This window comes from Mangifera indica, chromosome 7 (assembly GCF_011075055.1).
Source record: "Mangifera indica cultivar Alphonso chromosome 7, CATAS_Mindica_2.1, whole genome shotgun sequence".
Lineage (NCBI taxonomy): Eukaryota > Viridiplantae > Streptophyta > Magnoliopsida > Sapindales > Anacardiaceae > Mangifera > Mangifera indica.
In genome coordinates this window covers 10571084-10598731 of record NC_058143.1, presented here as the reverse complement: position 1 = coordinate 10598731, position 27648 = coordinate 10571084, and the positions used below count along the sequence as shown (strand labels likewise).

Genomic DNA, 27648 nt, shown 5'->3' with positions numbered 1-27648 from the left:
TTAATGTTGATAACATTAATTGGAAGAGAATTAAGGAAAATATAATATGTATTACTGTTGATAGATAATATAGATAAAATTAAGATAAAATCGGATAAGGTACATTTAATTCAAAATTATTTGAATTTCAAATGTATGATAAGATTAATGTTTTCGTAACATACTTATCTATGTATTTATGGAAGATAAATGATAATAGAAAGATAACCTCTGAGCCTAATTCTTTACCAACCTTAGTTTTTGACTAGGGTTGAATTGGAGTTTATTCAAGTCTAAACATAGAATTGCTTAAGTTTTGCTCGAATCCGTAACATCCAGTTCAAACTTGAGCTTGTTTGAGTTGATCAAAGATGTTGTCAAAGGATTGTCCTTAGGATTATTAGTATCACCAATATGATAAATAGAATTACAAGTCAAGTTAAGTTGGCTTAACTTGTATCCAACCTTATTTTCAACTACTTCTACAAACAGTTAGATTGTTGCCTAGAATTTACACACATTATAAACTAACACTTTTTGTTATCATTTAACAGGCTTTAAGAGTTATAAAATCTGTGAGGCGATATACCAAGATATTCACAGAACCTTTGCGACCGAATTGGCTATAAAGTTTGATTGTAGTTTGAAGTATAATGCTATAGGATAAACTTAGAGAATGTGAAGCTCACATACAATAATCAACTAGCTAAAGCATCATGTAGCAACACTGACGGATTAACTTTTGGCATTGTTCAGCTTAACAGTTGCTTGCTTAAGTGAAAACAATCAGGTAATTGTAACATAGCTATAGCTATTGCTAGCTTTTACAAAATGTTATCAAATCAAGTCATAGAAGGTCTAGAAATATTGGGCCTGTGTCATGGTGCCTATAATTACATTTTAGTAGTTATTTTGTACTTAGCTTGCGGCATTTGCCTATTCATATATTTTGCTTCAGTTAGGTTAGTGAGGTGGCCTACAAACTTGTGAAACTTACAAGCATGGATTGTATCCACAATATGTTCTATGTTTTGTTGTTGTGCAGATATATTAGAGATTCATCGCATGTGCTGAGGATTGAGGAGATTGAGCTGTAAGATGATGTGAGTTATAAGGAAAGACTAGTGCAAATTCTAGACATAAGAGTTAAAGAACTAAAAAACTAGCAAATTTCATTGGTCAGGGTCCTTTAGAAGAATTATAATGTCGAACAGGCTACCTTAGAGGTGGAGCAAGACATGGCAAGTCATTATCCCAAGTTGTGTCAAGGGAATCTCAAGCATAGAATTCCAATAATGAAGCAGGGATTGTAATATCTATAGGTACGTCTTAAGGGCAAAAATGTCTTTCTGCTTGTATCTGTAGTTTTGATTAATGTGACATAAGTTTATAAGGTTAATGATAAATGTTTAAATTGAATTTTTAAGAAGGCGAACAACTATGCACGAGGGGTGTACACCCATTCATCCAATGTCACATTAACAAAATGAATAATGTGCCGTCAAGGAAATTTAAAAACGGTGTGTGACCGTGCACGTTATGATAAATTTTATAAATAAGGCACACTATCGCACTAATTAGGATTTTATTCCATAATCCTAGTGCTTTATCTTTACCCCTTTTCATCCAAAAGAAAGAGAGATATGACGTGCCTTTTTCGGTGAGTTGGAGAATTATTTGATGAGTTACATGTAGATTGTAAATAAATTCATAAGAATGATTTCATTTGGAAAGTCATCTGGAAATCGTGAATGTTATTTAGTGGATTGTTAAGATTTCAAAAGATGGGAAAAGAAAAGGCATTCATGCGAATTTTGTCAAAATTTGAATTTTCTCTATCTAATTCGAATTATAAGTTTATTGTCCTTCATTGTTTTGGTGTTTGATTTTTTCATAGAAAGGTTTTGTCCATGTTTATGGAGTCTAATTTTAAATTTGACTCTTTGTATTAATGTTTAGGTTTTTCAATTTATTTTTTATTATAATTCTTTTTTTCATTGTTGACTTCCGTTGCCAGATAAAGTGTTTTATCTTTCACTTGTATGGTATTTGATCTCCAAATTAATATCATGCTATAATACTGATTGTTAATTTTTTTCTCATGATATTGATCGTTGCAGAATCACATAACTTCTCACTAAGGTATTTCTATCTCAACTTGTATTCATCTACTGTACACACACAAATTTTTCATTTATGTTTTGTTTTGCTTTAATTTTTGTTTTTGTTAATTTGGTTGGAAATAGTGGTGAAGATCAGAAGCACAGTTGGGTATTCAATATTCTTGTTTAATTTTGAGTTAGTTAAAATGGGTAACATTGAATTTAGAGAAAATGTATTGTTAGATTAAGCAATGAAAGAATAAGAACCCAAAAGTTTATCTACTGTTATTTGCAGTAACTCCTTAATGACCGAACTTCGCAAAGCTTTGATTAAACGTAGAAAATTTATGGAGTCTACATGCGTAATTGTGGAATTAAGATGTTGTGTCATTCTGATTTCGCTTCTAATGGTCATGTTTTATGTCTTTAATATCTTGCAATGTCTAAATCCACTGCACATTTTTTTTCCTCTTTGTCCCCACATTTCGACTAACTGTAAATTAAGATGTTTTTGTAGCCTTGACTTTTTCACGCGGGAAGAGTTCATTTTAATATTAGATAATGGCATTGAAATTGCGTCACAGAGATATCCATTTCTCTTAATTATAGTTACATTTGCTTGATAATTTTGAATATCTGTCAGTCGAACAGTTGATGGGGTGGAACACTTTCAATGCGAAAAAGCTCTCGACAGTCTTTTATCGGATCTAGTTCACATTGATGAGTCATAACAACTATCCACCACCACCATGCGCCTCCTCAAGGGAAAATAGAGAGGAAATATTCAAAGTTAAATATGATATTAATTTTTCATTGTTGATTATACTGTTCTGTACCAAAGTAACAGTAGTAATTTACAATGTTGGATTATTAATTTTTCATTGCTGCGAGGTCTAGTAATTATGCGGTTCTCACACCATATATAGCCGTTACTTTCTACCCATGGAGATTAGCAACTTAATATGATAATAGAGTTAAAGTTCTAGATTTAAATCTTCGCATTTCAAGTAGATAAAAAATATAACATAAGGTTCATGGGGCCTATTAGATTAAAATATAAATATCACAGAGTAATATTACATTCATTGACAGCAAACACAAACGTTAATGTCTCATTTTGTGCATTTAATCTCACATAATGATACATGAATATTATTGAATGTCTTCAACTAGGCAGATCTATCGAGAAATATATATAGCTACAAAGCCTCCCCTCCATTTGAGACTCTTGAACCAAACCAATAATGATGACACGTAAAAGTTATTAAATATCTTCAACCAGATTGACCAATAGCCTCATGGACTAGGCCAACTAGGGAATTAGAAGCAATCTCCAGAGATGTGCTAATGGAACTCTTTCACCTCAAAGATTTAGATGTGCTAATGAAAGTGTACTATAAAGGATTTAGATGTGCTAATGGAACTCTTTCACCTCAAAGATTTTTCTTACACTTTCATTACACTTAAAGATTTCATTGAAGTTTTCCTTACACCTAAAGATTTTTTGATTCATTGTTCTGAGAAATAAAACTTTATACTGTTTTAATTTTGTTTTAACGTATTGTCATGTATATGCCTTAAATAAATATTCGTCGGGGAAAACTATCTGAGTATAATAAAATTGATATTGTATAGCAACACAATCTTATAACAATTTGCAATACAAAGACATAACAGTAATCAGTAAATTCTAAAACATTTTCCCAAATTCTCTTTAACATATTCTGAAAATGCAAACAAACTTCAAGCATTTTTCACTACACCAAACAACTATTGGGCTGAACAAAACCGGAAGCAGATCCAACAGCATGGCTACATAAAGCTTCTGCTGGTTCATTCTTATAAGTGAGATTTACATCGTCCAAGGTTATCCCAGAGCATGGATTCTCTGAACTGCAATCAAACTTCACCGCAACTTCGGTTGCAGATGTTCCATGAATATCTTGGTAAGTCACGTCACTTATTTTAACCCCCGAGGCCTGTTACATAATCCAAGTAAACCGAAAAGTGACATAAAAAATTAACTTGTTATATGAAATGAGTTATCCACGTATAAACTTGTTATGATGTTACCTGTCCAGGGCAATTTTTCTTGTCAGGACAGTAATTTTGATCGATAACAACAGGATTGTCAACATTGTTCATGATGACATGTTGAAAAAGAATGTTTCTAGCAAAACCAGTGCTAGGTCTCCCCCAAGATTTTATCCTGACTCCATTTTGAGTACCCGTAAATGTCACAGTTTTTACAGTCACATTTTGCACTCCAGCCTCTTCTTGTTCCTTGCCAAGACTACCAATGCTGCAACAATATCATAACATCACAAACTCAGAACTACAAATACTACAATTAATTAGAAATTAATAACCCTATCTGATTGTCTTGTTTTTCACATTTTTACCTGATCCCATGGCCAGGGCCACAAGCAACATTCTCAATCCATAAATTGGTAGTACCAGGGCCAATTGAAACACAATCATCACCAGTCCCAATTCTTGAGTTGAGGATTGTGACACCGCTCGATGATTGCACATGAATTCCATCGGTGTTAGGACTGTTGCCTGAGGCTGAAACCTTAACTCCTTGCGCTTTCACATTGTTGCATTCATTGATAACAATATGGAACATCTGGCTATTCACCGATGTTAATCCACTTATCAGGATATTGTTGGAGTTGGTAAACTCCAGCGTCTGCACATTGAACACAAGAATAGAAGCCTGTTAAGATAATAATTTTACCCAAAATGGAAGCTACTTTAATACTTTTTTATTTTTCACTAAGCAAGCTACTTTAATACTTAATCATCAATCTTTAAGCTTACCGTGGCGCCACTAGGGCAACTTTTCCCTGTCTTCTTACAAGTCCACAAGCCAGAACCTTGGCCATCAAGAGTGCCACCATTAATAGAAACGCCGTTAACATGTTCAAAGAGAATCCAGTTGTCAGCATTTCCAAAAATGTTATAATCTGATGGAGCCACAAGAGTGCCATCAATACGCAGGGTGATATCATTGTTCTTGCATTCGCCTTTAAACTCAACTTTTCCCAGTAAGAACCTCCCTTGTGGCACGTACATCGTCACGGCCTCGCTCGAGTCACAGGCTTCAGTCCATGCATCAAGAAAGGCTTTTGATGAGTCAGTTTTGCCATCGGCTTTGGCTCCGAAGCTAATTACATTGTAAGTCACAGGACTTGCCAAAGATGAAGTAAAAAAGAGGATTGAAATAAGTAAACAAACGAGATAATTCATTGAATTTTCTATTAATTTCTTATCGATGTTTATGAGGATATCGAAGAAAAGAATACAGAAATTGAGGAGACTTTTTTGGTTTAGTGATGTGTAGAAATGGCTTATTGCATGGGGATATTTATAGGCTTAAAAGTAAGAAATTTAAGAAGATTGCGTGTAGTCCATTTTCAACATTTGTGTGCATAGCATGTTCTTGAATAGTCTGTCTATCGTTGCTTGTCATATAAAATTTCATTTGGAAGATTAAATTATTTGCCTTTTTTATGCACTAGCGTGTGAATATTTTTTATGTACAAACATGTTCGGATGAATTTGATTTGGCTCAAGTTAAGCCTATGTCAATTCAAATTTAAATCAAATTTATAATAATTAACTTGAGCTTATTTGAGTTGGGATAATGTTATTAAAGAACTATTAAAAAGACAAATAATATCATTAAAAAGTGAACACTATTACTGATAAGATGAATAATGTTATCAAATAGATAAATGAGATGATATTCAGTCAAGATTTGATTTAGAGTTCTAGTATGTAATTGGCTCATTTAAGCCAAGCCGAATTGGATCCACCGTACAAACATGTGGAAAAACAAATGAAAAAGTTGCCCATATGTTTAACTTTTTGGACAAATATATGTATACTTTTCAACCATCTGGATAGGCACGTGGACATGTTTTTTTTGCTTTAATTTATACTGTTTCATATTTTGTAACATGAAAATTAAGGAGTGAGATTACACTTTTTGAATAATCTTTAATTTTAACACGTATTGTTCTTAATTCTTACTAAACGTGGGATTTATTGAGTTGAAAAACACAATACCACAAAGAACGAGTACGCGTGCACGTTTGCTTGATATTAAAATATTTGTAATAAAATAACTTCAGAAAGCTGAAAAAATTGCTTGAACTTTATTGTTTTCCGGCTAAAGAATACATATCCATTTTATTTTGTAGCTACTAACCACAAAAGTGGTAGATTTGATTATACCTAAAAGTTATCTTCGCAAAGTTAATAGAGAGTCACTGTAGGGGAGTTAGTAATTTTTAGTATCTTCTTCCTTAATTCATTTGCTAACATATTGATTAATCATAATTACAATTCCTTCAATGGTTTTTTCAATAAATTGGAATGGAAGCTTGTGGTTATTTAATTTTTAAAAGGGTTATGGGTTGAGGATGACAAAACGAAAATTGTTGTCATGGAAGATGACAATTTAACACAAAAGGATGAGCATGATTTCAGTTGAATGGTTCAGTATTAGACAAAAAAAATAAAGTACAAAATAATACTCTTAGAAAGAGACACCACTCCCTTCCCTTGAAACTTATTCCAAATAGGCTTAAATAAAAACAAATATATGCTAGATATATAATATGTTAGCAAATCTATATGTGGAAAGCTTAAACGTGTACTACTATGGTTCTATCAAAAACTGCCTTTTTCTAAATATATGATTTTTTTTTTTAATTTGATTAAAATGCTAGTTGAATTTAAAGATAAACTTAAAAGTGCTATTTCCTCTATAGACTAAATTTTATTTTATCTTTTTTAATAATATTACAATGAAAAAGTTCCTTTTCTCTAAATATATGATTTTTTTTTAATTTGATAAAATTGCTAGTTGAACTTAGAGATACTTAAAAGTAGTACTTCCTCTACAGAATAAATTTTATATATATATATATACACACACATACATACATACATACATATATATATTAATGATATTACAATGCAAAAGTTTTTACATAAACGCCTGCTTCTAAAGATCCGTTTTGCTACCTGTTGAATTTAGATAGGCCGCACAATTGACGCCCTCAGACTTTTTACCCTTCACTAAAAGGTTTTGTTGGTCTTTTTCCTTTTCAATTTAACTTTTTTTTTAGCCAAATTGGTTAAACTTATAAAATTTTCTTATAGTAAAGATCAAAGTTTCAAAAACTTTTATTGAAAAAACCAATCTTTTTTATTTTTTATTAAAAATACCAAATAAATATAATTAAAATTATTGTTTTGTTTTGTTTTGAAAGTAAGATGAGTAGTACAGTATATTTAATAGAAAATAATAAAAGTTTGATCTTTTTAATAGAAAAATCTGAAAGTTTGATTTTTTCAATAAGAAAATTTGAAAGTTTGATTCTTCAATAGAAAAAAAGTTCAGTTTCTTCTATAGAATTAAAATGATATTTCAATACTTTCAAATATTATTATCCCATTCATGAAAAACAAAATTTTGTTTATATGTCATAATTTTAATTTATTATGATGAGAAGGTCCAAATTTTGATCACGAGCTTTAGGGTGCGATATTATCGAGCTCAAGCCTCTTATTTCTTGTAACGAGGAGGATTGAATTGGGTGTTGTTGTTCTATATATATAAAGCTTGAAAAAAATCAAAAGTGATATAGTTTTAACCTATGTGCACCAAAACGATATCGTTTTGACCTAAAGTTAATATCGCAAGCGAGCTTGAGTTTGATTCCCCTCAAGCCAAGCCAAACCAAACTTAAGCTTGATTTAAGGGAAGTTCATCGAACTCAAGCTAGACTTGAGTTTGACTCCTTCAAGCCAAACTGAACTTAAAGTGACTCAAACTCGAGCTCAATTTAGCTTAAATTGTTAGGTCTTCTTACAAAAATCCCTACCTTCATGTCTATTTGTATCTAACAATTCTAACATACACAAAGACACAAACATGGATAGAATTCGATTTAAGTCAAGCCTAGACTCAATTAGAGCTCGAATCAAAGCCATAATAGCCACTCAAGCTTGATTGTTATATAAGGATTATTGATGGGATGAATAATATTGTTAGAAATGTAACAGTGTCACCGAATAGATACATATATTAATCATGAATTGAATTATTGAATTAGAACTCTAACTGAAAATAGATTCATTCTAATTGAACTAGTTTGAACCGGATCCACCTCTACCCAAACAATTGTAACCACACAAAAATGTATGGATCAAACTAAAGAAAACAGTAAATGAAGGATGATATTGTACGCTGCCAACGAGAATTCATCTAAAGAGTAAGGTCTAAAAGGTGTGGAGTTTGGCAGGTTACATGGATTTTGTTTCGTCCATATTCATGAATCTTGATTAATTTCCATAAAAACAAACTGTAAATTTCTGTCTTGAACATGGCTTGATGGAGATAATTTTACAATTAAGGCAGGAATAAATATTGAAATTGGATTTGAAACTAAGAAGGAAGGGTGAATCTGGTTTGAGCTAGGTCGAGTTTGAAACAAACTCATGCTTAGATTGAATTTATAATATTCGATTCAAGTTAATGTACAATATCACTGGATCGTTATTAATAAATCAAACAATATCGTCAGGAGGGAATAACATTACTAACAAAATAAAGAATTTCATTGGATAAACAAATGAAATTGGAGTTTAATCTCAAATTCAATTTGTTCAAATCAAATTATAGATTTGAGTTAAATAAATTTGAATCCATCCCTACAACAAGCCTGCAACCTATAAAAAAATTTTGTTGATCAACTTTGTAAGTGAAGAATTACACATATTATTAAAATTTCAGAAATATTTTTTTGCTTAACTTCAGTTAAAAACTGTCATTATATATTTTCATAAATTAATATGATATATATTACACTGAAGTGCAGATTTCGTAATGGAAAACAGACATATACATTACATCAACCTAGTGTCATAATATATTTTTTTTTCCATCCAAAAATCTTCTCTGTCTGTGACATTTGTAGTTTTTTTTTTTTTTTAAATTTCACAGCAAACCACGTGAGCCTATAAGCACGAAATCCTGTGCCATTAACTAGATCTCTTTAGATATTGCAGTAATTTTGGTTTAGATTTTTAGAGGATAAAATTATTCCTCACCAATTGATATTATTATTTAGAGTTTTATGTAAAATAAATTACAATAACAACAATTAAAATATAAGAAAATTCAGATAAATGTACTATATGTATATGACAATACATGTGGAGATAAATGAAAATCAGTTACAGAAAAAATTAAGACATTTGAATTTTCACATGATTTAATTTGGTGATTAGAATGTTTATGTTAACAGTGCTTTTACTAATTTCTATGTATTACGAGAAAGATATAATAATCACTAATGTTTTGTTTACATTTTCAGCTCTATCACTCCTCTTTTTTTTTTTTTTTTTCTTTTATACAAATTTTACAGGGAATAAATAACTTTGAATCCCCTTTTTTTTTTTTTTTTGGGTCTTAGCCAATAATTTTGAATTTAAATAAATGAAGTGTATCTATATTGACGACCTTTCATTTATATAATTATTAACATTTTCACTAGGTAACCTTGAGATCTAATTTGAGACCTTCTTTGATAATTGCAAAAGAAAAATCTTTTACAAATTTAAAATAATTTTATCACTAATAGTAAGTCTTAGTATCCAAATCTTTGAATCTTCAAACTGAAAAGAATAGATTAGTAGTTATCCCTTGTTCAGTGTATTTTAACTCCATAACTCTGTTAGTGGTTATCCAAGATGATTTGATGAAATATTGCAGTTCCTGGAATGTTGCTAGGCTCACATGTTCAATACATAATATGTATTACTTCATGCTATCGTAGAAAAAACAAACCTAAAACATGCCTGTGTACAATAAATAATACATGTTTAGACAGTATAAATGTACGCATGGGTCTATGTCTTCATCGTGGTTCCATGTGTGAAATTATTGCTACGGTCGTAAATACAGGTTGCCTTGTTTTGGGGGTTCCATGTTTCAAGGCAATTGTTATTTTGGAAACTTTAGCGTCAGATTTTTGTAGAATTTTGACCATTCACTTTCAGTACTGAATATGTATAGAATTTGCTTCAACATTCCGGATTGAATAAATGCAGCTTGCCTAGTTTTCAGGCCTTCCTTGTTTCAGGCAATTTGAATAATTTATTGGCCTGTGATTTCTTTTGACCTTTCATTGCTTATTGGTCATAAGTTAGGCTCATTGCAGTACCGACTAAATTATATTCTAAGTTCAACCATCTAGGATAATACTTACAAAGTCATAAATCATGATTTTTTAATCTCTCTACAGGCTTTTTAAAATTAAAAAAAAAAAATTCCAAGAACCCTTTGATAACACAAAAATAATTAATCCATATTAAGTTAGACCTTTGCAGTATTTAGTGTATAAATATGCCAAATTTTGAATATATATATATATGTATTATTTATTTATATGAAGATAACTATATTCAACTGACTCTACTGTGAGAGCCACCTAAGATTTTGTTTTCATCAACTATCACATGTAAATATACAACAACATTAACTAACATAAGAGGTAGATTCAGTGTGAATTGAATTAAGCTTGGGTTCAATTCAAACTTAGAGTAAAGTCATAATATCCAGCTTGATATGATCTATAATGCTACTAATTGATATGATAAACAGTATTGTTGTCAGATAAGAAGTATCACTAGATAAATAATTAATAAGACCATCTTGAAATGATTCATCCTCAACCAAAAGTAGATTATATTGTGTCTATTTAAGTTATAATTATATAAATATACATTTACCAAAAAAAAATATTCTAAAGTTATCTTCATCGTTTAGTGGAAAAATCTCGCAGCAATTTAAGAATCTATATATGCCATTAACAGATGCATAAATAATTTAGATTAAATCCTACTTTGTCAAAGTGATAATTGTAAACATAATGCACACTCTGTTTAGAGATTAATGCATATATAAACATTGAACAGTACGAGGGAGTTAGATTTAAAATTTAAAAAGATCAAAGTTGAGTAAAAATAAATATTAAAAATTATATTAATATTATATATTAAACTAAAAAATTTTCAAAGCCCAACTGATTTTGGCCGGTTGCATAATAAAGAATGAACAGAGAACGAGCTTAAATTGTTTTGCTTCAGGATTGTGCGTTAATTACTTTGGTGGTCGGCCATTTGGATGCCCTATTTCTTACTCAACTCAGGTCTGTATCTAGTCCTATTTGTGACTGCTTTCTACATCTAGATTTCTGAATATATATACATGTATAGCTTGGGATTCAAGACTGAAACAGTATAATTAAAACATGATATATTTCTGTCAATTGCTTCTTCTGATCAACATAAATCGTCCTAACCTTAACTATATTCAACTAACTCTACTGTAAGAACCACACTTGGATTTTGTTGTCATCAACGGCCACATGTAAATGGACAACACCGTTGACTACCAGAAGGGGTGAATCCAATTCAATTTAGGGTTGGCTCAAGTTTAAATCAAAATCATATTATTTAATTTGAATTTAAGTTTGAGTTGATAGATAATATCATTAATTGATAGAATGAACAATATTATTAATAAATAACAATATCACTGAATATATAAACAAATTTTTAAAAACATTTCACTCTCAACTAAAAGAAGATTATATCACACATATTTATGTTATATTTATATAAGTATAATTTCGCCAAAATTTTCTAAAGTTATCTTCAATTTTTAGAAGAATAGTCTCGCAGCAATTTAAGCAACTATATATGCCATTAACAGATTCATAAATAATTTAATTTAGATCAAATCTTACTTTGTCAACTTGAAAATGGCAAAACCAAATGCACACTTGGTTTTGAGATTCTAGCTTGGTATATCATATAAATGTATATTAATATGATTTTCACTGAACTGACTTGTCAAATGATTCACATAAAAAAATAAAACAGCTGAAGCGTCGTGTTGCAGTGCCCATGGATCAGAATTTAGCTTTGCTCAGCCTAACAGTTACTCGCTTAAGAGAAAAAGAAAAAATCAAAAGCCTAAGGTCAAATTTAATCTGAGTTGAGTTAGGTCTTAAGTCAGCTTAAGTTTAAATTGAAGTCATATTGTTCAGTTCAAGCTAATATACAGTATCACTAGAAGATATTTAATAAAATAAATAATATTATTGAAAAAATGAATAATATAACCAGCATGATAAACAATATCATAAAAGAAAAAAATGAATCGAGCTATGGAGAGTTGGAGCTCCAAATCAAAAGCAACTCTTTCAAACCGAGCTATAAATTTAATCTAAACTAAGTCGAATAAGATCTACCTATCTTTGACTATAATATTATTGTTAAAGTTATAATTTTATCTACAAGTTGAAGCTTAATGACAAAGGTTAATGTTATATTCAGTTTTAACATGATTTCTCATTAAGAAAATTTCAAAAAAGTAATTATTATATTGAGACCATTTTTAGCTTGAAATTAGCTTTCCAACTCTATTTAGGTCATCAAAAGTAGTTAAAACTCTTAAATCTATAATAAAAATGTAAGAAACTTTTCTAAACGTGGGCAAACATTAATCTGATAACAATTTAATAAAATTAAGATAAATGTATAGTTTAGTGAGTTAATTTATATGGATATTCCTTAATAAATTTTGTTGAATGTCCAAGGTACTTTATAAATAAAATCTATGTTATAGCAATTTGACTGGAGGGTATTGAACTCATTAAGTTTTTAATAATAAGGCGGTCGAACAGCTATTAAAGAGACTAGGTCTCCTTTGCCAATGCAATCAATGATAAAGAAAATATCCCACTCTAAATATCTTTATTTTGGATTATTTATAAAAAGAAGACTAGTTTTATTTGATCAACAATCGATCAAATTTGTAATTAATTCTACACTAGCAATGGTGCATCAAGTTTGTTTGAATTCTTATAAATTTTAATTACAAGTATTCTATAACCTTTATGTATAGGATTTTGAGTTGTAAAGTTTAAATTTATTGAATGTATCAATATGTTGTCAGAATATATGTAATTTAATCCAACATAAAGTATCAAAACGAAACATATTGGGTTATGGATGTAAGTTTTTACAGGCTTCATGAGCAATGAAATAGCAATTTAAAAATTCATAAACATCAAACTAAACGGTAAACACTCCATAGGATCCATTCGTAAACAGTTATTTCACAAAAATGGCAAAACATCCAAAGGGTGATTTGAAGAATTTATAACTACATTTGGAAGCTCCTTTGTCTTTAATAGTGTAGAAAATGAAGACAACTGCTTTGAATCCCAGGTGTAAGGACATACCTTTCTGTATAGGATTCTTACTTATTGAGTTCAAACTGATTAAATGCATGGATATGTTTGTGAGAATATGTGTGATTTAATCCAACATGTGGTATCAAAGTGATACATATTAGGTTTATAGGTGCAAGTAGCCTTCATAAGCAATGAAATAGCAATTTAAAATGTTATAAACACTCCACAGGATCTCATTCGTAAACAATTATTTCACAAATATTGCGAAACATCCATAAGGTGATTTGGAGAATTTATACCTACATTTGAAGGCTCCTTTTGTCTTTAATAGTGTAGAAAATGAAGACGACCACTTTGAATCCAAAGTATAGGGACGCACCTTGGTACCCATAGAAAGCATGAATGAAAAGAGGTTGTTTCACACACTCATGATCTGTTGGAACGTGATACATGAGCAATGGTGTTTGGTGTATGAGCATATGTAATGTGTTTCAGGTGAAAAAGTATGAAATTATGAATTGTGTCTGTATATAAAATGTATTGTCATGCATGAAGATGTACAATTGTATTTTAGCCTTATACATATCGGGTACAATCCATGATATATCTAAATTTCAGGGTGGATATGGATTATGGATTAGCCTTATCCAGGGACCATAAACACTCATGCATGATCCTTGCACAATTGTGCATACACCAAAGTTATCCATCTAGGTTTATCCTCATCCAATTGAATAAACCCTAACTTTTACAATTTCTATCACATTCCAATACCTCAAAATTATTACACTTTAGCCCCTAAGTGCAATGAATTGCACCCCTAGCCCAAAAACCTTTTAAGACTTAAAATCATCTATCTCAATTCCAAACCAAATTCATCTCAAATAATTCAATGCCTTGAGAGTTTGACAAACTCTTATTGTATGTGACTCATAGACTCATTGTTAGGTCGATAATCAACAAATTCATATTAAGCTTTCGACCCAACAATCAAAAGATTGGCTTTTAACAAGACATCATAGCCACCCAACTAACAAAGTGTCAGCGATTGACTTATAAACTTTTTAATAATATAGTTACTCATACAATTCAGACCTTTCATTATATGATGATATTTTTTGAGACTAAATTATAGATTAAGTTTCTCTCTCAGGAAACCCTTGATACACTTGGACTTACTTCTTTCAACAACTAGATGATATCAAATTAAACATTAATTCAATCCCACTATGACCACAAATTTAGGTACTCATTATCATTCTTTAGTGGGCTTATTTGAGATATTGACTTTTGTGCTTAAGAATGATGAATCATTTGTTGATCCACTATAGTTTTTATACATATCTTAATATGATCAATCATTACCTTTCTAGTGACCTTCTACAAGGACTACGCTAAACTAGTGTTATATGTTGCACTAAAAATGTGCACTCACGTATAGTGTCTAAAGGCTAAAAAATTATGCATTTTAGTAATAAATTAGTTTAGGGTTTTAATTAAATAATAATAAATTTCCTAGATATTTTATTATTCTTTTTCTATTTGTAGGAAAAAAAAGTGTAAATTAGGAAGAATTGTGAAAAAAAAAAAGTGAAGAAAATGGAATAAGCTCAAAAAGTTTCCTAATCATATTAGGACTAAACAAGTGCGGAGGGAAGAATCAGGAAAGAATTTGGATTTGTCAACATCAACAAATCTAGAAAAAGCATATTCACCACTAAACAAAATTAGGAAAAGATCCACAACAGTCCTAAGCGCATAAGGAAAAAAGTGTATGTAAAGACACCTAATTTATCAGTGCAAGGGACTAATTCTATTAGAGCCCTTCAGTGATAACTTTGAGCAATTCATTGCCCACATTCCATAAGCCATCAGGAGTACTAGTAGTAATGCAAGATAGCAAGCAATAATGACAACCAACTATTTAGGGCATGTATACATATTCATATATGATCTTTCTCTAACTTTGCTTAGAGTACAACGATTTTTTTTTTTATATTTGTCATTGAATGCATGTTTTTAGTATGAGTGGTTAAATTTCTCTGTTCTAGGAACTAAAGGGAATTTAATAACCCCTATGAGTCTATAATACATTATTTTATAAATTTATAAACCATTATATTTTACTTTATTAAATAGCTATTTGTTGCTCATCCTAAAGATATAGGCCCATCTTTACGCATGTTAATAGACTCATGTAAACTATCAAAAAGTAAATGTTGGGTTAGTTCATATATTCATTGAACTTGGATGACTAATAGTAAAGATAAGTCAATTCCTTGTGAAGTTGTTGGGTTTTCAGGGAGTCGATAATTGGTAGCGTAATGAAATTTAAAATTTTTAAATTAAAACAATCTTGAAAACCCTAATCAGGATACTTATTTTATACATATAATTCATGAACATGCAAAACACACAAAGGGTGTTTTAGAGTTATAATTGTGTTGGTAGCTCATTCAAGACTTCATGTGGCTTGAGACAATACATTATCTAACCCTCCAGAGGTTGTTTCTTGGTATCCATGTGGAGCACGAATACAAAAGAGACAAAACCAGGTGAAAAGGCTACTAGGACTCTTTGGCTAAAAACTATAAAGAGAGAGGGGATAAAAACTTATGGTAATTAAAGCTTCAATGTTTTATGTGATGTACCTCTTTTTAAAATGAATGCATGCCTTTATATATATATATATATATATATATATATATATATATATATATATATATATACAAGTCAAGTCTTTATAAGGTTGGAAGTCCAACCATGTATGCCTCTCCTTTAAGACACATGTACAACTAGCACAATTTATGTGTGCCAACAAGCATATTCCTTTTCACATGGCACCAGTTAGTTTCATGCATGTGGAACAGTTGACATATGCATCACCAAGTTACATGGTTGGTTGGCATCTTATATGGCCATAAACTTAATCAAGGCATGATCAAACCGAGCACTTTTAACCCTATCGAGCAACCCCAGTCCATTCATAATCTCTCCCTTGTTGTTAAGCGCTAGGTTTTTTTACCAAATAATCCTTACCTTTAAGTTTGATTCAATTCCTTTGTGCGTGTGACTCATAAGCTCTTTATCAAGTTAACAGTGATTAGATTAGAGTTGAATCCAAACACAAACTAAGATTAGCCTTTAGTAAGGCATCATGGCCACCTAGACAACAGAGTGTCAGTGAACATTTCTTAAGCTTTTTCAACATCATAATTATATGCAATTTAATCCTTTAGTCAACTAATACCTCTCAAGATTGAGATATAGATGTGTATCTATCTCAATTGTTTCTCGGTATGAACTGATATGCATCAATGACCAATATGGATTAGGCTATAATCTATCCCACTATGGCAATTGATTCAAGCAGTCATAAATTTTTTTTAGTATTCTCATGTGAGATATCTTCTCATGTGCTTAAGAGTGACAAATCTTCTATTGATTAACCATAGTCTCCATGTATCTCATGATATGATCAATTGCTACCTTTATGGTTACCCTAATTACTACGACACATTGGATAACATCAAACCCTAAAGATCCTTACACAAGATGGTCCGACAATCTTCAGTCAAAGGATCACATGTATCTATGGTGCTCAAAAGATTTATTTCATAGAAACTGGAGCAACCATCCATATGGATATCCTCTAATTAGGTCAGTTTGGTGAACACATATATAATATACACCTATATGTTATAACAAGTTGTGTACAACAGTTTTGATACATGAGAACTATAGCCATCTTTAGTGGGGTCACCAACACTATGATAATCCTATCATCATTACATGTGTCTTTGTTCACTATAATGTCAGAATTGTGAATGTTTCTAAAATGGCCACTGAATATGCTTATAAGGTTTTCACGATCAATCGTCTGATCTCTTGTTATAGTACTACCATCCTAAGGACTTGTTATTCATACGATCATATAAATAATTGTCATATGAATTGAATAATAATAAATCATTTATTAATGATTAATATAAAATTACAACTACAAATGTCAAATACGATTGACTTTAAGACACCTACCCTAATAAGAGTAATTGATATCACAGAGCATAATAGATAGAGATTGTTTTAAGTTATCATGAAAGTAAAAACTTGCTCAATAGTTGCATGTTTAGTCAACCTTGCAAAGGGAACGAGGTTGACTTTGGATATCCAACTAGTAAAATACATTACAATTAATTTAATAGTTTTATTAAATTATAGATTTAGTAGAGGTTATTAATGAACTTATAGTCTTAGAAGCCTTTATTTATATGAGCATCAGTAACAGTGTTTGATATTATTTCACTATTTAGTTGCACATTAGTTTGATTTAATTTTCATGTTAGTAATAGTGGCATCCATAAATTTTACTATCTTTTATTACAATCTTCTTAGCTAATATAGAATTTGAAATAAATTAGTAGTTAGTTTTCTAATCCCTGTGGAATCGATATCTATTATATTACTTTATGACTTGGACACTTATGAATGGGACATAACATTAAACCATACTGATCTTTGTATAAGATAGTATGATGACCTTAAGTCTAAGAATCACATTTGTTGTCATTCAATTAAAGGATTTATTCTATAGACACTATAACAACCATCCATAGGAAATCCTTTTGATAGATCTGTTTGGTAGACATATCTACAACATGCACTCATATATTGCACCAAGCTATCAATAAATAACTTTGACACATAAGATCTATCAACACGTTTTGATAGGTTGTTCAACATCATTATAGTTCTAACTATATTATTTATGCTTTTAATCAATGTAATATCAGAATTATAAAAATTTTTAGGATAATCACCAAATGTAAACATAGCGTCCTTACAATTTGTTGACAAGCACTAAGTCCCTCATCACTAATATGTGTATGAAATACACACAAATAAGGTTTATAACAGTATGTCTGTAAGTGAATTTTGATTTAATTTGTTCAAATTCTTTAAGTTTTATTTCTTCTTAATGACTTGATATTATTGTTTAAAAATGAAAGCTTAAAGAAGAAAATAGGATAACTTTGTTAAAGAAGGTAGTGCTTATTTGTGGTCAATATTATGGTCATAATTATGCACATAATTATTAGACAAAAAAGAAAAAAAATAGAATTAAAAGACTAAGTCGCACACTATATAAAGAAAAATAAGGTTTTTCTAGCCACATATCATCAAAATACAACAACTAAAGGGTTTTTAGTGAGAGAAAAATTTAAGAAACAAGGAAAAGATTCAAGATTCAAGATCAAAGGAGGAAACCCCAAGAGAATCAAGATTTAAAGAATCTAGAGTTTTTATTCTCTCTCTATAAATCTTCTTTTGTTGATTAAAATGTCTCTTTCTTCAGTTATATCTTATTTGACATTATTGGTATAAGTAGCTATAACTCTTTTCTAGGGTTTATTATAGAATTACAAATTCTCAAATTTTATGTAATAGGTTTTGATTATTGATCAATAATAATGAATGTTTGATTTACCACTTTAAGTGCATCCACCAAAGTTCATACTTAGTTCTGGTATATGAAGTCTATCTAAAATTTCATGGCTTTAAGCCATTTCTTAGAGTCTAGACTCAAAATAACATTAGCTTAGGTTATAGGCTCATCATCATAGATGACCAATATGCCACCTACTTAGTCATAAGAAAACTAAATCTTTTTGGCTTATGGCATGCTCGGCTCGATCTATGTTGCTCTTATGTGCATTGAGTTGGTTCACTCAATTCTACTTAAGATAGAGTGACCTCCTCACTATAATCAACCATCGGTGATGGCACATTATCTTGTCCATCAACTATGGTATCTTATGACATTGGAATTTCACCAAGTTCTAGCTTCCTCCCATAAGTTACTTAAGAAAGAATTTTTTCTCAAGAAAAACACTAATTCAAGCAATAAATACTTTTCTCTCTTCCAGGTGGTAGAAGTATTATCCTTTAGTTTCCTTCATGTATCTTGCAAAGATAAACTTTTCAAATTTGGTGCTCAGCTTGTTCAGATTAACTGATTAAGTGAATATTCAAATCAATCACAAAAAACCCATGATCTCTAGTTATGTGTTACCCCAAACAATTATGCGACATCATTTGTGACGTTTGGTATTAGTAGGGTAGATATTACATATCTCCTTGCATAAAAAAAAATGCATTCCCTACTCTACCTCTAACATACTTTACCTTTGATTTGGGAAATAAACAAAGTATATTAGTTAAGTCAAACCCAATATGATTAACATCTGATTTTTCACTTGGTAGAAATTTACCTTTTGCTTTAGTGAATAAGAATCTAACAAATAGAGGCTTAATTGGGTTGTCATATTAGAAGATACTGATAATATCTTATACTTAATATTTTAATTGAGAGATTTATTTAAATACCTCACCAGTTTTAGTCCGCATGTGAAGTGTTATTGAAAAATAAAATCTAAGCAAGCATTCTAAAATGTACAATAAAATTGTGTCGGCATACAACTTTGTTCTAATGTCAAATCCCTTAAGCCACAAGTGGTTTGGCTGGTCAACCTAGGTCTTGCTCTCCGGGATCTTTAAGATACCTCTTTTATCTTTATCCTTCAAAAGTAGATGGTTTTGTTACCTAGTTACATATTTTCTAAGGAAAAAAAAAAATTAATTCTAAATTTACATTTAATAAAATCACAAAGTTCAAGTTACATTCGAGGGTAATTAGATAACAAGAAAAGTACATTGAGAGAATCTAGAGAAGATAGGATATGTAGAGCCTATTTTCTAAAATTAAATTCATAACCCCAAAAATAAATATGAAGCATTTATAGGTCTTTAAATTGTATATTGGGCATTATGCATATAATTAACATGCATACATGCATAACATAATCAAAATTAAGACTAATTCATTTTAATTATTTACCCAAGTGTCAAATTACATATTGATCCCTTAAGTTTTATAATATTGTAATTCAACCCTAAAGCATTAGAATATTATAAGTAGTTCCTATTCAACAAAACAAGGTTAAAGCTATAAATTCAACTATGAACAAACATGCATGGCTTATGCACATTCATTCATTGTCTTGCATTTTGAATTCATCAAAATTCCATAACCGTGAATAAAAGACAAATGAGTTGCAACAGTCAAACGAATAATTGAATTTTCAATAGGGAATGAATGTTCATCAAGGATGAACGATTGTCCTACTCATAAAAAACTTAGTGATGAGGAATATCCATACACATTTATATGGTGGAAAGCATCAACGAATGATCATGCACCATCATGTGCATACTCATTCATGACATGTTTCCAAGCTTTGTAGTGACACAATCATAATAAAACTTCCTTAAATTTGACTTCCCCATATTTGTTACACCTTCTTATAATGAGGTAATTTGTCATGAATGTCATCCTCATACCAATAGCAACCCTTAAGGCGCACAATAACGTGCATCAAAGGTGATTTCATTTAATAACATGAAACCTAAGTGGTAATCAATCGGATCTTTCAACCTACAAAAACACCTACAACCCTCAAGGAAAATCAAAAATCAAAACTCCATAAATTTAACACATCTTTACATTGTTTCATGAAACTGATTAATTGTATTAACAATTTTAACACAACCATAAATCGTATTAATAATTTTATAAAAACCTGATTAATTGGCAATATGCATTACCATACAATTAATCATGGCAAGTGTAAATTTCATGAAATTATTCCTAAAAAATGGCTTTGTTACCACCATTAGGTTTTTAGGTCATCAGATACCAACAGGGCAACAAAATATATAATAAAAAACCTTTAGAGAGAAACATGAAAACCCTAACTAGGATCACGTTTTAGAAAAAAATTTCATGAACATGTAATAAACATCCATAAGGTGTTTAGAAACCAATACTTGCACTGGATGGCTCCTCTAAATCTTTACGTGGCTATTAGATTATTATCCAACCCTCAACAAGGCAATACCTTGATATCTACACAAAGCAAAGACTTGGAGAGATTAAAACTATTCACTAGACGTTGTTTGGGCTTTGTGAATAAAGAATGTGTGAATTGGGAATCTTGCTTGATGACTAGGGCTTGTAAAGACACTTCTGATTTTTGAAATCATGTTCATATAAATAGGGAACATCATGAATGGTCATGCATAAATTGCATGAATGATTATTCCGTTTTACTTTTCATGAACAGTCTTTCATGTCACATAATTGGTCATTCATGGTTAAGTAAAATTCAAACTGAGCTAATTCATTTATATTGGAAAAGCCCAATTCGATCCAAAATTCATACCACCCACAAATAATCTTATGTCTTAGAGTCTAAATAAACTTTTATATGCATGCAACTCACAAGCTCCCTATCAAACCATTAATGTTCAAATTTAGATTAAATTCAAACACAAATCAAGATTGGCATTTAACAAGGCGTCATAGCTACTTGATTGATAGAGTATCATTAAACTACTCTCAGCTTTGTCAACTACACGATTGTGTATAATTTGATCCTTTCGTCAATTAATATATTTCAAGGCTAAGACATAAATATGTGTTTATTTCAGTGTCACCTCGATATGAATTGATACACTTCAATAATTGAATAACTTGGACTAGGCTACAACCCAATCCTATTGTGATAATAGATTTGAGTGGTTATAATGTCTTTCAATATTTTCATATGAGATATCAACTCTATGCTCAGTGAGTGACGAATCCTATATTGATCCATCATAGCTTTCATACAAATCTCGATATGATAGGTTACCAATTTTGTAGTTATCCTATTTATGGTAGTACTTTAGATAGTGTCGAACTATATAACCCTTGTATGAGATAGTTTGGTGAGTTCAAGTCTAAAGACCATATGTACCTATGTGTTTGAGGATTTATTCCCATAAACACAAGAGTAACTATCCATTTAGAAATCCTTTTGTCAAGTATGTCTAATGAACAAGTCTATAACGTGCATCCATGTGTATTACCAAGTTGTTAACTAATAGCTTTGACACTTGAGATTTATTGTCATCTTTCGATGGGGTTACTTAACACTATAATAATCTTATCATTACTATTTGTACCCTTGGTTATAGTACTATCGAGATTACAAATAATTTTAGAATGACTATGTAATGTGTCATAATCATTCATCTAATCCTCTTGTCATGATTCTAACATTCTAAAGATATATTATTCTTATAAATATATTGTGTGAAATAAGTAAATTACATAGTTACAAATGTACATATCGATTGACTCTAGGGCATTACCTCAAAAAACTCCCACTTACACTATAACTAATCTCTCATATGTTTTATGTCATCTACTGTTACATGTCTATCATACTTTTGTTGTGATATACGGTTGGTCAGTAAGTCTGTCAAATAGTCATCTATATCAACCCTTGTAACCTATATATCTGCACACTCAATGATTTTTCAAATAAGGTAATATCATATAAGTATATGTTTGGACCTCAAGTAAGACCTTAGTTTCTTTGTTTGGGCAATGGCTCTATTATTGTCACAATAGAGCTTAATCAACTCGAGTATGCTAGAACCTCTCCAAGTTTTATAATGAAGTTTTTGATCCAAGTAGCTTTCTTTACCGTTTTAGAGAAGACAATGTATTTAAAAACAAACTAACTACACCACTATTAAAAAAAGTACAAATCCATATTGGGATTTGAAACTATCTCGATTAGTTTAAAAACTAGCATTATTGTATCCTCATACAATAAACTCAAACTCTTCTTCATAAATCAAGTAAGTAGCGTTAATCCTTCTCAGGTACTTTAAGATATTCTTGACAGCTCTCTAATGTCTTTCACTTAGATCAGATTGATATCTACTATAAATGCTTAAGACTTATAAAACATCAGTACTTATACATATACATGATAGATCTTATAGTTGATTTATACGGAATCTAACTCATTATATCCCTCTTAGTTTATGTTTTAGGATACATCTCTTTCAAGAGATATATTTCATTGGTCATGGGGAGGAATCTTTTCTTAGACTCTTTCATGTTAAATTTAGTCAGCATTTTATCTATGTACATGTTTTGACTTAAACCAAACAGCCTATGAGATCTATCATGGTAGAATTTAATGTCAAGGATGTAAGTTGTTTATCCCAATTCTTTCATAAAGAAACACTTGGATAATGATTGTAAGTTTGATATATCATTTCCAATAATAAATATGTTATCGACATAAAATATCAAAAATGCTATAATACTCCCACTGACCTTTGTATACACACATGGTTTATCTTTATTCTTTTATAAGGTCGAACTCACATACATCTTGATCAAAACAAATGTTCCAGTTCATCAAAGCCTTTTTTCAATCCATAGATAGACTTTTGCATAGAAAAAAGCCATTAGGTTATGCCATATGCCCATCTTCTACAAGGTTACTATTTAGGAAAGTAGTTTTGACATCCATCAACTAGATTTCACAGTCGTCATATGTAACTATAGCAAGCATAATCCTAATAGACTTAAACACCACAACCGACAAAAAGGTTTCATTATAGTCAATGTCATGCTTCTAAGTGAAACTTTGGCAACTAGTTGTGCTTTATAAGTATGCCTGATACCTTTCATGTCAATCTTCTTTCTAAAAACCCATTTGCATCTTACAAGTTTTGTCCTTTTAGGTGTATCCACCAAACTTTATACTTGGTTCTAGTATGTAAAGTTTATCTTAGATTTTATGGCTTTAAGCCATTTAAAAAAATCTAAACTCGAAATAATATAAGTGTAGGTCATAAGCTTGTCGTTATAGATGACTAGTATGTCACCATGCTAAGTCATGAGAAAAATGAATCTTTTTAGCTCGTGGCATACTTGGATCAACTTAGTAACTCTTTTATATGTTAAGTTGGTTCACTCAATTCCACTTAAGGTGGAATGACCTACTCACTATGATCAACAATTAGTGATAGCATATTATCCTATCTGACATCTGTAGTTTCTTATAGCAATGGAACTTTATCAAGTTCCACCTTCTTCCTACTAGTTCATTTAAGAATGAATTTTATCTCATGAAAAACACTTGTTCAAGCAATGAATACTTTTTGCTCTTCCAAGTGGTAGAATTAATGTTCATTAGTTTTCTTCAGATACCCTACGAAGATACACTTTTTAGATTTGATGCTCAGCTTGTTCGAATTAACCAATTAGGTAAATATTCAAATAAATCATAAAAACTCATAATCTAGACTTATGTGTTATCTTAACTAATTATGCGACAGCAATAGTGACTCTTTGTATTAGTATGGTGGATATTATATATCTCCTTACATCAACAAATGCATTCTCTATTATGTCTATAACATATTTTACCTTCGTTTTGGCAATCAAATGAAATACATTAGTTAAATCAGACCTAATATGATTAACATCAAATTTTACACCTGGTAAAATTGTGTTTATAAGAGATTTGACTAATTAACCTAGGTCCTGCTTTTTTGGATCGTTCAAGATACCTTATTCATCTTCATTCTTCAAGAGTACTTTGTTTCACTTCTTAGTTACACATTTTCTAAGAAAAGAAAACAAAATAAACTAGTTCTAATTTTTACATTTAATAAAAGGCCAAAAGACTATTTCTCATTTAAATTATGCTGAATTCTCAAAGTTCTCCCTATTAACTATGGAAATATCGTTTACCCACCCATGGCCGGTTAAATTTAATGAAACCCTAACCTCTAAAAATTTAATCTCATTTCCCCTCCTAAAAGTTTAAAAACTAACATTTTTTTCTTAAGCTAAGTTTGAAAAGATCGTATTCCCCCCCCCCCAAAGGTTTAATTTCAAAACCGGTTCACTTTCACTGATGCCATCGTTAGCCGTCTCTCCCTCTTAACGGTTTCTCTTCCACTGACAGTCTACCTCAACTCTATCCTAACCCATCTGACATTGAAAGATGTCGTCTGGGAAGAGAAATCATCATTCTAGATGATGAATCGATCTAGGAAGACGATCATCTTCATCGTCTAGGAAGACGATCATCTTCCCAGATAAAAACGACCGGTGATAGCACCGGAGAAAGTAAAAGAGTTTGGAAATTAAACCTTAGGGGGGAAATGTGATCTTTTCAAACTTGGCTTAGGGGAGAAAAGTTAGTTTTTTTAAATTTAGCGGGGAAATAAAATCATATTTAAGTTTATTTTTAATATTAAATATAAAATAGTGATTTTACCTTTACGACCGTTAATTTTAACTGTTCATAGGTGGGTAAACAGTATTTTCATAGTTAATGGGGAGAACTTTGAGAATTTAGCCTAGTTTAGATGGGAAATAGTCATTTGGCCTTAATAAAATTAGAAACCTCGAGTTACATTCTAGGGGAACTAGATGAAAAGACAAGTATATTGAGAGAATTTAAAGAAGGTAAGACACACATGCCCTATTTTTCAAAGTTAAATTTACATCCGCAAAATTAAATATAAGGCATTCATAGGTCTTTAAGTTGTATACCAGGTACATGCATATACTTAACATACATACATACATACATACATAATTAAAATTAAAATTGATTAATTTTAATTATTTACCCAAGTGTCCAATTACATGTTGTTCCCTTAAATTTTATAAAATTACAATTTTAACAAAGGTTAAAGTCATAAATTCAACTATGAATAGGCATGCATGGCTTATGTACATTCGTTTATTGTCTTGCATCTAAAATTTGTCAAAATTCTAAAACCATGAATGAGGAGTGAATGATCAAGTGAATGGCTAAATTTTAACAAGGAATGAATGTTCATCAAGGATGAACGATCATCCCATTCACTGAAAAGTCATTGACAGGGAATATCCACACACATTCATAAGGTAGAAAATGTCAATGAATGATTTTGCATAGTCATGCGCATACAACAATGCAAAACCTAAGGGATAATCAACTGAATCTTTCAACCTACAAAAGCACCTACAATCCTTGAGCAAAAAAAAGAAATCAAAACTTATTAAATTTAACACACTTTCACACTATTTCACAAAACTTAATGATTTTACAACAACATAATCACAAATCATATTTACAGTTTTATAAAAACCCGATTGATTGGTAATATGCATCAACATACAATCAATAATGGCAGGTATAAAATTCATGAAATTATTCCTAAATAATAGGTTGATACCATTGTTAGGTTTTTGGGTCATTAGAGATTGGTAAGTTAGTAGAATATATAACAAAAAAACTTTGGAGAAAAACTTGAAAGCCCTACCAAGGATCACATTTTAGTAAATAATTTCATGAAAATATAATTAACATCCATAGGGCATTTAGAAACCAATACCTACGTTGGCCAGCTCCCTAAAATCTTTACGTGGCTATTAGACCGTTATACAACTCATAACAAGTCAACTTCTTGGTATTCATATGTAGCATAGACTTGGAAAGGCTGGAACTATTCAATAAAGGTTGCTAGGGTTTTATGAATAATGTATGTATGTATTGGGAGTCATGCATAATAGTTAAGGTTTATAAAAGACACTTCTAAATTTTGAAATTGTGTTCATATAAATAAAGAATATTGTAAATGATTGTCCATAAATCGCATGCATGATCATTCCTTTTTAGTTATCATGAACGGTTATTTATGTCACATGACTGGTCATTCATGCTTAAGTAAAAGTCAAATTTAGTTAATTCAATCTTATTAAACTAGCCTAGTTCAATTCAAAATTCATATCACCCCATATACACCAGGATTATCATCAAATAATCATAGCCACCATATTAAATAAGTGTCAATAAACTACTCTTGACTTGGTCAATTAAATAGTTATGAATAATTCTATCTTTTTGTCAATCGATATCTCTCGAGGTTAAGACACAGATGTGTACCTATCTTAATGACTCCTTGATATGAATTGATACACATCAATAACTAAATAACTTAGATTGGGCTATGACCCAATCTTAATGTAGCCATAGATATGACTGGTTTTAATGTCCTTCACTATTCTCACATGAGATATCACTTTCCATGTTTAGTGAGTAATGAATCCTCTATTGATCCATCATAGTTTTCATACAGATCTAGATATGATAGGTCATTACCTTTATGGTTACATTAGTTACGGTATCAAACCATATTAATCTTTGTATGAACCAGTATGGTGACCTCAGGTCTATATATATGTATTGCACCAATTTATGTAAAACATTTAGTTTCCTTTTTCATGTCTTCCCTAAAATTCGATTTGATTCTTCATCATTATTTCACTAAAATTCATAACTTGAATTGGTGATTTTGCCTATTATTTGAAT

General features: G+C 30.5%; 1 protein-coding gene across 1 annotated transcript in view; it reads right to left on the bottom strand.

Annotated features, from left to right (window-relative positions):
- Positions 1-3692: 3692 nt before the first annotated feature.
- LOC123221454 (polygalacturonase-like) overlaps positions 3693-27648 on the bottom strand; it is a 45840-nt gene continuing 21884 nt past the window's right edge. The window contains exons 2-5 of the mRNA XM_044644303.1: positions 4905-5433; positions 4484-4773; positions 4155-4383; positions 3693-4060 (exon numbers count right to left, since the gene is read on the bottom strand). Of these exons, the coding sequence (XP_044500238.1) occupies positions 3839-4060; positions 4155-4383; positions 4484-4773; positions 4905-5433 (1270 nt within the window). The 3' untranslated portion in view covers positions 3693-3838. The remainder of the gene's footprint in view (positions 4061-4154; positions 4384-4483; positions 4774-4904; positions 5434-27648) is intronic.